Source organism: Solanum pennellii, chromosome 11 (assembly GCF_001406875.1).
Source record: "Solanum pennellii chromosome 11, SPENNV200".
Classification (NCBI taxonomy): domain Eukaryota; kingdom Viridiplantae; phylum Streptophyta; class Magnoliopsida; order Solanales; family Solanaceae; genus Solanum; species Solanum pennellii.
This window is the reverse complement of record NC_028647.1, coordinates 63,375,292-63,389,009: the sequence shown is the minus strand read 5'-3', so window position 1 is coordinate 63,389,009 and position 13,718 is coordinate 63,375,292. Positions and strand designations below refer to the sequence as shown.

Sequence of the window (13,718 nt, the reverse complement as noted above, 5' to 3'; positions counted from 1 at the left end):
ATATTAAACTCTTACATTTTCATATTCAAGACATATTAAACTCTTTTACTTTTAAATTTATATCTTATAACATAAGAAAATCAAAATATAAATCAAACCACCACTTCATGTACATTCCTTATCTAATGTATGAAATTTAAATCTCTAAAATGAAAAAAGAAAAAAATTTACAAAAAAATTCTCCATCTTAAATAAATTTTATATAATATAAATTAAAATTAAAATATTTATTTTAACTATCAATATCTATCATGTCTTAATTATTTGTGGTAGATATGTCGTGCACGTCTATGAAATATAACGACTACCAAAAAACAGGCACACACATTTAAAAAAATTATAAGTTAAAAAAAAAATATCAACTCAATTATTAGTACAAAAATTTAATGCTTAGATTTAATGAATTATTGAATTAGTACTTCAAGAAGTAAATAACAAAAGGACAACAATTATATTTAGGAAAAAAAAAAGATTATTCATATTTAAATGTGTGAGTTTTTGTGTATTAAAAAAAAAAAAGTTACTTCTTCCGTTTAAAAGAAAATGACTTTATTTTATTTTTAGTCTTGTTTCAAAAATAATGATCCCTTTCCATTTTTGGCGACGTTTTAATTTTAACTTTCCACGTGGCATGTTTAAGATCACAAGATTAAAGGACATTTTGATACATTTGACATAACTTTAATTTAGAACTTCAAGATTAAAAAATCTTTTTTTTTTGCTTAAACTCCGTTTCAAATCAAACTAAGTTATTTTTTTTAAGCAGAGGAATTACTAAATAGACACTTTATTCGTTTCAAATTGATTGTCATTTTTATTTCTTGAATCTCAAATCATAATATTGATCAACTTTAAGAAGAAAATAACAAAAGGACAACAATTATATTTAAGAAAAAAAAAGATTATTCATATTTAAATGTGTGAGTTTTGGGGTGAAAAAAAATATTACTCCCTCCCTCCGTTTAAAAAAGAATGACCCTATTTTATTTTTAGTTTGTTTCAAAAAAAATGATCCCTTCCCATTTTGGCAACATTGTAACTTTAACTTTTCACGTGGCATGTTTGAGACCACAAAATTAAAGGACATTGTGATACATTTGACATAACTCTAATTTTAGAATCACAAGATTAAAAAATTTTCTTTTTTTGCTTAAACTCCGTTCCAAGTCAAACTAAGTCATCCTTTTTTAAGCGGAGAAAGTACTAAATAGATATTTTATTCATTTCAAGTTAATTGTCATTTTTATTTCTTGAATCTCAAATCATAATATTGATCAAATCTTATTGATATAATATTCGAAATTTTAAATTATGAAATATAAAATATTCATCGAAGAAAATAATATTTTACTTTTTAAAAAAAATTATTGTTATGCTCAACAAACGTCGTGAAAAAAGCAAATTAATATTTAAGCGATTTCTTATGAATCATGACTAGTAAGCAAATAATTAAACTAATGTACCTCTTACCTAATCTTTTTTTTTTCTTACACATTATTCACAAGTAAATATTAAATCTTCAAAATATATTTAATTCCTCCACTATCAAATTGTGACGCTTTTAAATTTGGACTAATGTTATGATGGAATGGTAAGTATTTAATTTTTGTTTAATTTGAGATTTTAAATTTGAAATTTAAATTTTTAATTTAAAAAATTATTTTTAAAATGAGATTTTTCAGTAGAAATTCAAATTAATTGAATTTTATAACAGATACAAACAATATTTTCAAAATAGTAGTAGTTGACCACAACTTTGTTCTAATTCTAGTAATATTGGTAAACTTTAATTTTGATAATAGAATTATTCCATTTTTTATCAAAATTTTATTTATATTATTACTTTTAAAAAGACTATACAATGAGTTATCTAAATTTTTTTAAAATTTTAGTATGAATTCCATACACCTTAATCAAAAGAAAAATAAAAAATAACTAAACATCACCTAATGGTATAAAACAAAATCATCACTTGCTTAAAAAGTAATGATCTAGATAATTGGGATTAGAAATTTAAAGAATAAGACAAATAATTTGCTTGAATATATTAAACACGTTAACGTACTTTTTTCATTTTTTCGAGGAAAAATTATATAAACACACAACTTATTTTACTTTATTTTTTACAATTTCATATCATTTGAAAAAATTATGAAAATTCCTTTACGCAATGTACTAGTTAGATACGTCACTTTATACGATATATCAATCGGATACATCATTTTACGCGATATATAGGTTGGATACACCACTTTACAATGTATTGGGACGTACGTGATGCACTAAAACGTTACTTTAAGCGATGTACTAATCGGACACACCACTTTACACAATATATTGAGACGCACGCTATGTATCAAGACATTGAGTGATGTATGAAACCACAATGTTATGTGTATCATGACGTTAGGGTATGTATCAAAAATAAGAAAACGATGTATCAGATCGTTTTGGGATGTACCCGAATTCTGTCTAATTTATGGATTTTTTGAAATTTAGAAAGGAGAAGGATATGTTGTAATTAGCTCTTAACACTATGAGACTTGTATAAAGTCTACTTTGTTTTAATGGTATTATGTACAAATTAAATCTCTGTCTCCTGGTCGGTGCATAGCGCATTTTGGGGAAACAGTAGTAGTTTAAGCTAGCGTTTGGTTATAGATTTCTAAATATTCTTGACAAATATTATTTGAGTGAAAATTTGGATGAAATTTTACCATGCATTTGGCCATAGTATTCCTTTTTCAATTCGAGAAGTGAAGGAGCCTATGTAGAAGAAACTGTAGAAAAGCACCACCACGGTTCAAGTCCCGACACATAGGGGATTAATTCAGCTGCAAGGATCGTGAATCTTTCCTTCTCACCTGCTAACTCATAGAAATAAATAGAGTCAACCCATGCGACTTTCGGCATCGTTAGCCGCTTTTCAGTATTTCTTGCCTGGGTTGTTGACCATCACCTGATCTCACACGGGAGGCCCTGCGGAGTGAGTCTCCCCTAAAAAAGTCTACATGTGATTTAGTAAATTAGAACCCATTGTGGGATGTTTTGGGAAACTTATTTCACTCTTTTAGAAAAATATGTTTTATACCATAAGTTTTAAAACTATCAAAACTAACCATAAGTTTTTATTATGAGTCAATTGGCTCTTCATTGCAACAAATAACAAGTAATGTTCATGACATTGGAGTAATGTGGTAGTTTGGAGCGAGTGCTGCAAGCATCATTTCGTACATCATAAAGTAGACAAAACACGTGACTTTGTTACCCTGAGCCGATTATTCATCAATTTCATCAACAACCACATCACAACTTTCATATTCACTGAATATTTTATCGCTACTTTGATGTCCACGTAAAAAATTATGTAACACAACGCAAACAACTATCATAGTGAATGTTTTTGCAAAAGATAAAAGTTTGGTGTATAATTTTCAAATTTTAAAAGATCTTAAATAATGAGATTTTTTGACCCAAATACTAGTACTTGAAAATTTGGATATTTGTCAAATAATGACAAATTATATGAACAAACACTATTTGCTAAATTTTCCCCCAAATATTATTTGCAAAATCTATGGCCAAACGGGCCCTAGGTGGTTGACTACATGAATTTTCTCTTATTGATAAGGGTTCGTTTGTCATCTTACAATCCTTTTTCTTTTTTCCCAATTTTGTAAAACTAAAATAAAAATAGATATTCAAACTACTGTTTTCTTCATATTAATTATTTTTTCACCTAGTTTGAAATAATTATATATCATATCACTAATTAATAATTTTATATAAATTTTAATTCAATAACATAAATATATGTATTTTTGTTATCAAATACACTGAAATTGAATTAGAGAAAAAGACACGCGAAAAATAGAGAGAGACAAGTGAGATATATATACAAATCAAACTAAATATATATAGATACATAAGAAGAAACACGAACAAGAGAGGAAGTGAGGGAAAGAAATGAGAAGCGAGCTAGAGAGTGATATATACATATGAATCTATTTTTAAAAAAATCACTAATGAGTTACATCTGCATATTAGATATATGTATCCTTTTAAATTTTACTAAAATTCGTAATATCATAAACTCGTAAAAAAGGTAATTTGTTCGTTAAATTTAAAACTAGTGAGATTTAGGTAAATTTAGGTTAACTCCGTTATAAACTACATAAATTCTCCAAAGCCAATCACAGTGGTGAAGAAAGTTCAAACAGGTGAGATTTAGCTTTTTTCTGTATTTCTTCAGCCCCAAAAATGGCTGCTTCACTTCCTAGAGCAGCCTTCTCTTTACTCTCTTTGCTTAATTCAACCATTAATAAACCTTCCTTATCACCATTTTCATCTCCAAAACCTTCTTTCTTCACTATCAAACCTAAGGTCCAATACCCATATCATATCTTGATTCCAAAAAGAACAAAAAAATTGGTTCAATTTTTGTAAAAAATTATAATTTTTCTGATACCCATTTATGTTTTTTTGCAGATTACTAATTTTTCTAGGTTTATATCATCATCAATGGCTTCAGATTCGAAGGATTCGCCTTCTAACAATCCAGGTCTTCATGCTACCCCTGATGAAGCAACTAAAGGTTACTTTTTGCAGCAAACTGTAAGCCCCAAAATTTTGGAACTGTAAGATACTGAGTAAATGATTTTTATGGATTTGTGTTAATGACCCCTTTTTGTTTTTTGTTTTTTGAATTTAGATGTTTAGAATCAAGGATCCCAAAGTGAGTCTTGAATTCTACTCCAAAGTGTTGGGCATGTCGTAAGTCTTCTATCTGTTTTGAATGTTTTTTTTGCCTGTGTTCTCTGTTTGGATGGTTGTTAAGTATTGTTTTATACTGTATCGTATAGATTGTATCGTTTTTCGTTGTTATATAATTTGAAACATCAACAATTTGAAGGATTAACCTTCAAGTAAAGTAGGGAATGAGGTAGAACTACTATAAAAAGGTTAAATGATATAATAATACTTAAAGACAATATGACAAAAGAAAAAAGAGATAAAGCCGCAATCACGCCAAGTCGGTTGTTACACAAAATGAGACTTTTCGTTGGTACCTAAATATAAATTTTACCATATGATGTAATGAAATTTAAATAACAATCAAAATGAACATTGCGTTTAAGCTAGCAACATAATACAATACAACAAGTAACAAACATCCAAACAAGTTGTTTAGAATGTACCAAAATGTAATTATTAATCTTGTGGTTTAACATGTCATGTCGAAAGTCGAAGTTGAAGAGTTGTCAAAAAAGGAAAGAGACATTCTTTTTGAAATGGACTAAAAAGGAAAGTAAGACAAACAAATTGAATCGAAAGGAGTGTGATTTATGCCTTGTCCATTACAGCTTGCTCAAGAGATTGGATTTCCCTGAGATGAAGTTCAGCTTATACTTCATGGGATATGAGGTAAGTTTCTGATAACTGTGTTTAGAATGCTGTTTTATCTTCTTTCCTTTTGGATATACTTCCCCAGACCAATTTTTAAATTCATATCACTTGCATTTGCTTACGGGTGGTATAGGATACAGCATCAGCACCCAGTGATCCAGTTGAACGTACTGCTTGGACCTTTAGTCAGAAAGCTACATTAGAGCTTACACAGTAAGAGCTCTATTGTGTATATGGTGCCTCTATGATATTTGCTATTTTCTTGCTAACTGGTGACTCATAGTTTCTAAAATTCTATTCGCAGCAACTGGGGTACTGAGAGTGACCCTAATTTTACAGGTTACCACAATGGAAATTCAGAACCACGTGGCTTTGGTATGTAATTTGCACATTTGAAAATTTTGTTTGCTCGAGTTTAGAGAGCTTCTTTGTTTGTCTTCACTTTCTGTCCCTTTATACCTCATTGATTTACTTCTGCAGTAAACCTTAACCTTGTTGTGTCTTGAAGTAAAGTGGCAATAGTTCTTTCTTTCCTTTCACTCAATTAGATATCTTAGTGAATTCGTTTTTAGACGAACCTTCTGACAGTTAGGCTCACATATGGGAGAAATCGATAAATTTCTGTTAATTTAAATGCTTGGTAGGTAAATGGCAAGGGCAGGTAAGTGTTGGACTGTGTATGATAAAACGTGATGGTACACTTTATCAAAGGAAAAAAGAAGAGAAAAGGTGAAGATTCCGTTTTAGGCTGGTGAACAACAAAAGCAAGTTGTCAATTTGAAATGAAGAAAATAATTCTTATAAAAGTGTTTCTCAAGAGCATATCATATGATATAGGTGACTTGTTGATTTCTGGAATCCATTTTAGAGAAGGCATTCTCTCTCTGTCCCTTTTTAGCTAGTTCCATCTGGCAAGTCTGGAGATCGGTATAGATAAGTTGAAGGATATTGTACTAGTTACGTTTGAATTTGTTTTGAATAACACTTCAATTGTGTGAAAAGTGGAGTAATTCAAAATTTGACTTCTTTGAAATTAAAGACTTTGTCTTGTAAAGAAGTAGCTATATGAAGTTCAAAAGTTGTGCACTTGAAAGTAGCTATATGAAGGTCAACTTAATTGAGATGGTTTGTGGTAGATGAAGGATACGTGTCATTTATTGGGATGGAAAAGTTAAGCCTTTGCCAAAATTGTGATGAATGTAGGCCATATTGTACATTACAAGTGTCCAGCCCAGTTTTATTGACAAATATGTTACAAGCTATGTAGCTATATGAAGTTCAAACGTTGTGCACTTGAAAGTTCTTGACTGCCTATTTTCATTAACTTCTGATACTCACTACTTTGTATCTAACGGCAATTCTGTGAGCATCTAGAGCATGTCATTGTAGATGTTACAATTCCTATTTGGTGTTGGTTGACTTGTTTCCTCCTCTTTCAGGACACATAGGTGTTACTGTTGATGATGTCTACAAGGCCTGTGAGAGATTTGAAAGTCTGGGAGTAGAGTTTGTAAAGAAACCTCTTGACGGTAATTAAACCTTACTTTATAGGCCTCTTTGAGACAATATTTGTATGAAAATGCTAGCTTAACAAGTGAATTGAACTTGTCTATGCATCACTAAAGAAATACTTTTCTGACCTTCGATTATTTGAGCTTTGATGGATAATCTCATTGGTATAGTAGGCCTCCTAGCTATAAGAAGTGAAATTCAACCTTTCTCACTCATAAATACTCTCCTCATCTTATCTTATCTTATGTATTTGTTCACGTGCCTGCTATTGGTCTGTAAGATCCTTTCTTGGTTATCTTACCAGTTTTAAAGAATACTTCTTTCTTTCTTTCTCAAGTATTAAGGAATTAAGTATTCTAGTGCTTTATCTAGATCATTTACAACGTTTGTATTTTATGAACAAATGAATGCTATTTTCCCCTTCAAAGAACCTAAGATTTCTTTTAACGTAAGTTGCTCGGACTCGGGTGTACCATACTGGTGCAAATCTAGCTCATGATCTAAATTTTAGGATTTGGGGGTACGGATCTAGGTATGGTTACGGCCCAGGTGTGGGGATTAGGCTAAAAATAATTCAAATATCTAAAAACAGAGTTATAAGAATATGCCTAAATTATGGTGGACTATTTGGAAGGAAAGGAATGCACCGAGAGCAAGTTCAACTCTGAAATTATTGAGTACACATGCATCTCTTTATTGTTTTTGGGTGTAACATCACTATTGCAAATGAGATATAGAAGTCATGATAGACTTCTTGAGTTCATTGCGCATTCAACAGTGATATTGACCTGTTAATATCTTTAAAGCACCCTTAGTGTCTGGCTTTTTAGTACAAATATCTTTTAACGATAAAAAAACATATGCCTAATTATTGTTTCACCCTCGCTTTTGTCCCTTATTTCTCGAATCAATTTTGGTAGAAGTACGCGTCGCCACTGGTGCAGCACTGAAAGTAAGAGTCCGCAACTTAGCTTTCAACACGAATTGTCCAAAATTTTCATATAGGTAATGCCTCCGTTCCTTCATCAATCTCTGGCCCTGTCATCACCCACCCTAGTGCAAGCTTTAGATTATCTGGCATCCCCCACTCTATCCCTGTAGACATGAACATACACTGATCTGTCATTTGAATTTACTATGCAAAAAAAATAATATATAGACTGATTCTGTTAATTTCTTGAAAAAGTAGCATATACTTGATAAGTTGAACCCTCTTTACTTCAAATCTTGTCAAGAACATGTGCTATAACCCAACCAAGGCAGATCAGTTGAACTATCTTTTTTCACCATTGTGGGACTCTAGTACAAGTTGTATACACCTAATCTGTCATATATACAATGGTGTGGACAAGCATTAAACTTGGTGAAATATTTGCAGGATGATTATTTACTTGATTTCACAAACTTATCAATAATGCCTCCTGGAGGTACTTTTGATAAATGGATGAGTTTTATGTGCTTGGGTCTTTTCATGAAATATTTAATTTGATGTAAATATGAAAAGTATCTGATTATAACATGTTTCATTTTACTAGTCTAACTTCAGTTCTAGGAATAGTTGTTTGATCATTATAATTTTCAACTTACCATGATCGTGGCTTGATATTTTGTTTCTGAACTGGATTGAGAAACCACTATGAAGTGTATCCGATTAAAACAAGTTTCATTTGACTAGTCTAACTTCTGTTCTTGAAATAGTTGTTTAATCGTTATAATTTGCAACTTACCTTGGTCGTGGCTCGATATTTTGTTTCTGAACTGGCTTGAGAAACCACATTTTTATCTAACTTTTCTGAAATATCAAATAACATTCACTCCACCCCAACATATCCAAAAGGTGTAGAGCATTTAACAGAAGGTGATACAAAATGGACCCCAAGAACACAGTATTGATCAACAAGAAATTAAGGATAGAAGCTTAGGGTTCAAATAGGGGAAATTGCAAGATTTTTTCTATGAATTAGTTAAACTTGAAATTCTTATAAAAAAACTCTAATCAAAGATAGCTAGAAAGAAAGGGGAATTCAAACAATTAGAGCACAATCAGTTAACATCAAGAACAATCAAATATAACTTGACACCAATTAGATTGTACTCAATCAAATCCAAGAGAGAACGAGAACTCACACAAGAATAATCTAGATGTGGTGTGATTTAAGAGAGGTTGCTAAATAAAATCTAAGATAATCCTTGATATAAACTAATGGAGGGGTTAACCGGACAAATGACGGTGGTCTCGGAAGATTCAAATAGTAAAAGCCTATATGGCTCATGCCTTGTAAGGATGATCCTTCTCGTACTCTGGTTATTTATAACAAAGTTATTGCCAGCGGCTACTACACTTTTTGAAAAAGTGATAAATTGATATGAGATTAAGTGGATAACAGTAATATAAAAGAGCAAGCTTAAAATAAAAAAAGGAATCGGGCTAGCTCAATGGACTCTGATTGTCATGTTTGGGACCTCTTGACCAATGTGAACATAGAAAAGATCAAGAATAAGAAATAGTTGAGAAAGTGACCGACTACCAAAAACAAAAGCAACCAGTTACCAGATATATGATTGGAAGCTCCCAAGTCAAGGGTTTAAGGGGCCGTTTGTTTTGAGGGATAAAGAATAACAATTCCAATTTTTAAAATGCAGGATTATTCTTATCCTGCTTTTGGTTAGGGATATTAATTAATCTCGGGATTATTTATCCCACCATTTACACTATTATGATGGGATAAGTTATCCCTTATATATGGTGGGATAAGTCCTATATCCCAATCCAGGGGATAACTTTGTTTATCCCATTCCGCATACCGTTTTAAGAGTATTATTTTTGTGAAACTGTTAATCTTTGATTGAGTATCTTATACTCAGTTTGATTAAACAAATAAAATAATGTCACTAAAGTTTCCAATTAATCAACAAACCTCAAATGAAACCGTAAGAACTTGTCAGAAAAACAATTAAACGTTAAGCAAGAAAAGATTAGATCTCTGTTTCTGTAGTGATCTGCCTGTAGTTTAGATGCTTGAGTTCAAAATTATTGGATTTTCCATTTTCAAAAAAGATTATTGGATTTTCCCTCTCTAGCACATTCTGAATTAATTAATCATTACCTCGTCTTCTATTGTTCTTAATTGGATTCCATTCTGCCTATTTTCTGACAGATACTAGACTGGAAGGGCTTTGATCTCTTTTCGATTTCATATAATCAGCTGATCTTTGCATGTCTTTTAGTTCATCTCCTAATTAAGGTAAACATATTTGCAGGAAAAATGAAAGGTATTGCATTTATTAAAGATCCTGATGGCTATTGGATCGAGATCTTTGACACGAAAATTATCAAAGACGCTGCTGGTTCTGCTTCTTAGTTCAGGTAAGTCTTTTCTCATAATTTTGATAGCTATATTTTATTGCTACGAGAAGCCTTAATTTTTTCAAAAATTATAAAATTTCATTTTGATAACACAACCTAGGTTAAGGCTCTCACTTTCTTCTTGGTGATGTGCAACTTTTTTAGGTGAGACTGAGAGACATTTTATTGGTTTATGTGGTTGGGCCTTGAATGCACCGAAAAGAGGAAAACAGGAAGGAAAACATAGAAATGACGTAACCTACTACCCTTACTGAAGGGAACCTGTCATATCTATGTTTCTTCTTGTCGTTTTTTCATTTAGTTTGGTGCTTGGTGTGGAGAACCAATCTTTGAGGGGTTAGTAATAAGATAGGGGCTAAGTCTGCGTACAGTCTACCCTTCCCAGACCTTGCATGTGGGGTTACATTGGATATAATGTTTTTCTATTATGTGATTTTACTTGATTAACCGTATTGATGATTAATACAGATATACAATGCATGTGTGTGCGCTCATGTTAACTAATAAAAAATTATATCTCGTGCTAAAATGTTGTCGAGAGTTCATATTTCTTACAACTAAATAGTGTTAAAAGCGTTTGAACTTTAGAGGTTATCAGGAGCTTGATGCAAAGACATGTAGTCAGGTTTTGGTATACTTTTTTCATATTTTACATTCTTATTGAGTACTTATTAGACATGTTAAGGCGCATTTGCAGACCCTGCATTCGATTAAACTTTTCCCTCGATTCCCTTAACCAGTGAATTTTTACTATATTAAATTCCGGTGTCCATGTTATGCATCTTTTAGTCGAGGCTGTACCTTCGTGCTAAATATCTCCATTGTAGGAAGACGAGTAACTTGTTTGTTGTTACAATGCCTATTTCCTTCTGGAATTTTCTGTCACGACGTGTTCTTGTCCATATGATCCCTAAATACACGATTTATTCTTGGTGCAGGAGCACTCGAGGCTTCTATCACGAGTCTTGATCAACTCAGAGATCGATTTGAAGAGAGTTTTTTTCCAGAAATGAACATTTTCGCGCTGTGTTTAATCTGCTTGTGAATGAATTTTGCGCCATGTTTTAGGCCAAAATTTTTTTATCCATGTAATGTAAAAACAAGAGATGTATACTATGTTCAAAATAATAGATTGGATGTAACTTACAAATAAAAATTGAATAAGAAAAACTTCAATCATTGAAGCTCTAATGGGCCTACAGCTACATTATTTCAACAGGAAGTTACGCGTTTGATCGCTCGATCAAAAATATTTATACACACGCATAGACATACATACCTATCTCGTTAAATTGCTCACAAATTCTACTATTTTGGTATATGTCTGTTAAAATTTTCTATGATTTGAGAGTTAACGGAAACCTCTCAAACTTGCCAAGATAGGGGTAACGTTTGCGTACTTCTCTATCCATTTGTGAATCTATACTATGTTGTCGTTGTGGTACCTTTGCTTATGTTGAAGGTATTTCTCATTATTAGGACGGTATCTGATCATCTTCGAGCTGCCAACTTTCGTTCTTGATTAATGAAAATATTCTTGGCAAATGTTTTCGTAGTTGTTTGTCTTTTATAAATCCAAGAATTTCACCTCTGACTAATAACTATTCCCCGGATAATTTATACCTCAAAGTTTGATTTAGTTTTATCCCCACATAGGATATGGGATAAACTTGTCTTAAGATTATTATCTCGGGATAATTTTGTTCGCGAATCAAATAATTAGTTAAAGCTGACGTTGCAGTAATTTACATTTGGTCCTTCGATAAAAAATAATTACATTTGCTAGTCAATGTATAAAAACTATACATTAATTTTGTATTAAATATTAACATTACACTATGTACATTTGCGAGTTATTATTTGGTGGGTGGCTATAAAATATTCTATTTCATTTTTTAAAAATATTTTTCAAATCATGTCGTAGGAAATACGAGACAACCATTTTCTCGATTACTATTTATTGGTTTTTCATCCAGTGTCCACTATCCGTTATTTGCATTGAGACTTGGGAATTTCTATTCTTACATTAAAAAGATGGAGAAAAGATAAAATTATTGATTCCTCCGATAAGATGCGAATTCAATATTTAAAATATAAAAAAATAAAATTCGAATGATTGAATTTTAAATTAATATTATATAATTTATACATATTAAATTATTTTTTAAGGACAAATATATTATTTAAGTTAAAGCTATTAAATTCTGTGATCTTCTACATAAACTCTACGTCCTATCCTTGCCTAAAACAAATATCTCTGCAAAATTTTGATCATTATTTTTTAAAAATAATGTTTTTTGGAAATCATAAAGTAAAAAAAAATAATATATTCTCAGTTTTTATCCTTCATGTTTTGTGATGCTTCCATACTTTTCAGAATCTTTGTAGTGATAGTTAACAACATAAAAGATAGTAAATCATCTCGTAGACGTGTAAAGACAGTAAATCGAGCCCTACATTATTATTACTCTGTCATTTTCATACTATTTTCTTCAAATTATTAATTTTGATATCAGCTATTGAGTTTAACCGACTGTTCAACAATATTTTAAGTTTAAAATAATGTGATATTATCTATTTCAAACAAATTTCACGTTATTTTGCCTTAGAGGCTTTCACGTGAAAGTATTCATATTTCTTATATTTAAAACTCTCTTTTCTTTTCGTCTACTATGAGAATTTTTTTGCGTACCCAACGAACACAATAATAAGAAGTGTGAAAAAAGAAAATTTTTATTATATTTCTTTGTAATTGCAATTCACTCCCATAAAGATATATAATAAATTAATCGATATACAAATAAAGATAATAAGTCGCGACTCAAAAGATCATATGTCATCTTTATATTTATCTTATCAAAATCATTAATTTTGATACTAGAATCAAGTTAACCTAATTCAAAAAAATATTTTTAACATATATTTTATTCGTAATTCGAAAACTGAAAATCGATAAAAAATAAATAAATAATATTTCTAGTACATATATACTACATGTCGTGATCGTTTCTTTTATCCTTCATATATTGTGGTGTTTCGATACTTTTTCAGAATTTTGTAGTCTTTATAACCTGATTTGACACTTTTGCTTTTTTTTTCCTTTTAAAAAATGCATTTATAATTAAAAATAAAAATAACGTAGTTTACAAATATACATATTTTATTTAATAAAATTATTTGAAATCTCGATTCTAAAATTCAAACAATGATTTATAAATGGGCAACTTTCACATATAGCAAACAAAAAATTCATATTTGTATGCTATAGTAAAGTTTGCATAATTGCGCTCCATAGCAAACGTAAAGCTGTATAATTCGCTATACATATATAATTGTATAATTCGCTGGTCTAAATTGTATAATCCGCTGTCCTATTTCGCTGCAATTGTATAATTCGCTATCCTATTTCACTGCAATTGTATAATGCACAATT

General features: G+C 30.7%; 1 protein-coding gene and 1 long non-coding RNA gene across 3 annotated transcripts; one reads left to right on the top strand and one right to left on the bottom strand.

Annotated features, from left to right (window-relative positions):
* The first annotated feature begins 4,069 nt into the window (after positions 1 to 4,069).
* On the top strand, positions 4,070 to 11,476 carry LOC107002884 (lactoylglutathione lyase). Of its 2 annotated transcripts, none has more exons than XM_027913140.1 (9): positions 4,070 to 4,220; positions 4,489 to 4,614; positions 4,712 to 4,773; positions 5,364 to 5,424; positions 5,540 to 5,619; positions 5,711 to 5,781; positions 6,846 to 6,935; positions 10,180 to 10,285; positions 11,224 to 11,476. In XM_027913140.1, exons 2-8 carry the CDS (start codon positions 4,522 to 4,524, stop codon positions 10,278 to 10,280), a joined length of 558 nt encoding a protein of 185 aa, XP_027768941.1. In that variant the 5' UTR covers positions 4,070 to 4,220; positions 4,489 to 4,521; the 3' UTR covers positions 10,281 to 10,285; positions 11,224 to 11,476. The 2 variants fall into 2 exon arrangements, with proteins under 2 accessions (XP_027768941.1, XP_015056567.1); XM_015201081.2 differs by having other exon boundaries at positions 4,212 to 4,383.
* LOC114074921 lies at positions 7,553 to 9,179 on the bottom strand. The gene is made up of 2 exons (XR_003575289.1): positions 9,046 to 9,179; positions 7,553 to 8,013 (listed from the first exon to the last, which is right to left on the bottom strand). It is a non-coding gene; the product is annotated as an uncharacterized LOC114074921 (long non-coding RNA).
* Positions 11,477 to 13,718: the final 2,242 nt, after the last annotated feature.

Excerpts from the sequence above, each read along its gene's own strand:
- LOC107002884 (XM_015201081.2), top strand. The coding sequence starts at position 4,261 with ATGGCTGCTTCACTTCCTAGAGCAGCCTTCTCTTTACTCTCTTTGCTT. Across the intron at positions 4,384-4,488 it reads TCTTCACTATCAAACCTAAG|ATTACTAATTTTTCTAGGTT; the intron begins GTCCAATACCCA and ends GTTTTTTTGCAG. Across the intron at positions 4,774-5,363 it reads TCCAAAGTGTTGGGCATGTC|CTTGCTCAAGAGATTGGATT; the intron begins GTAAGTCTTCTA and ends TGTCCATTACAG.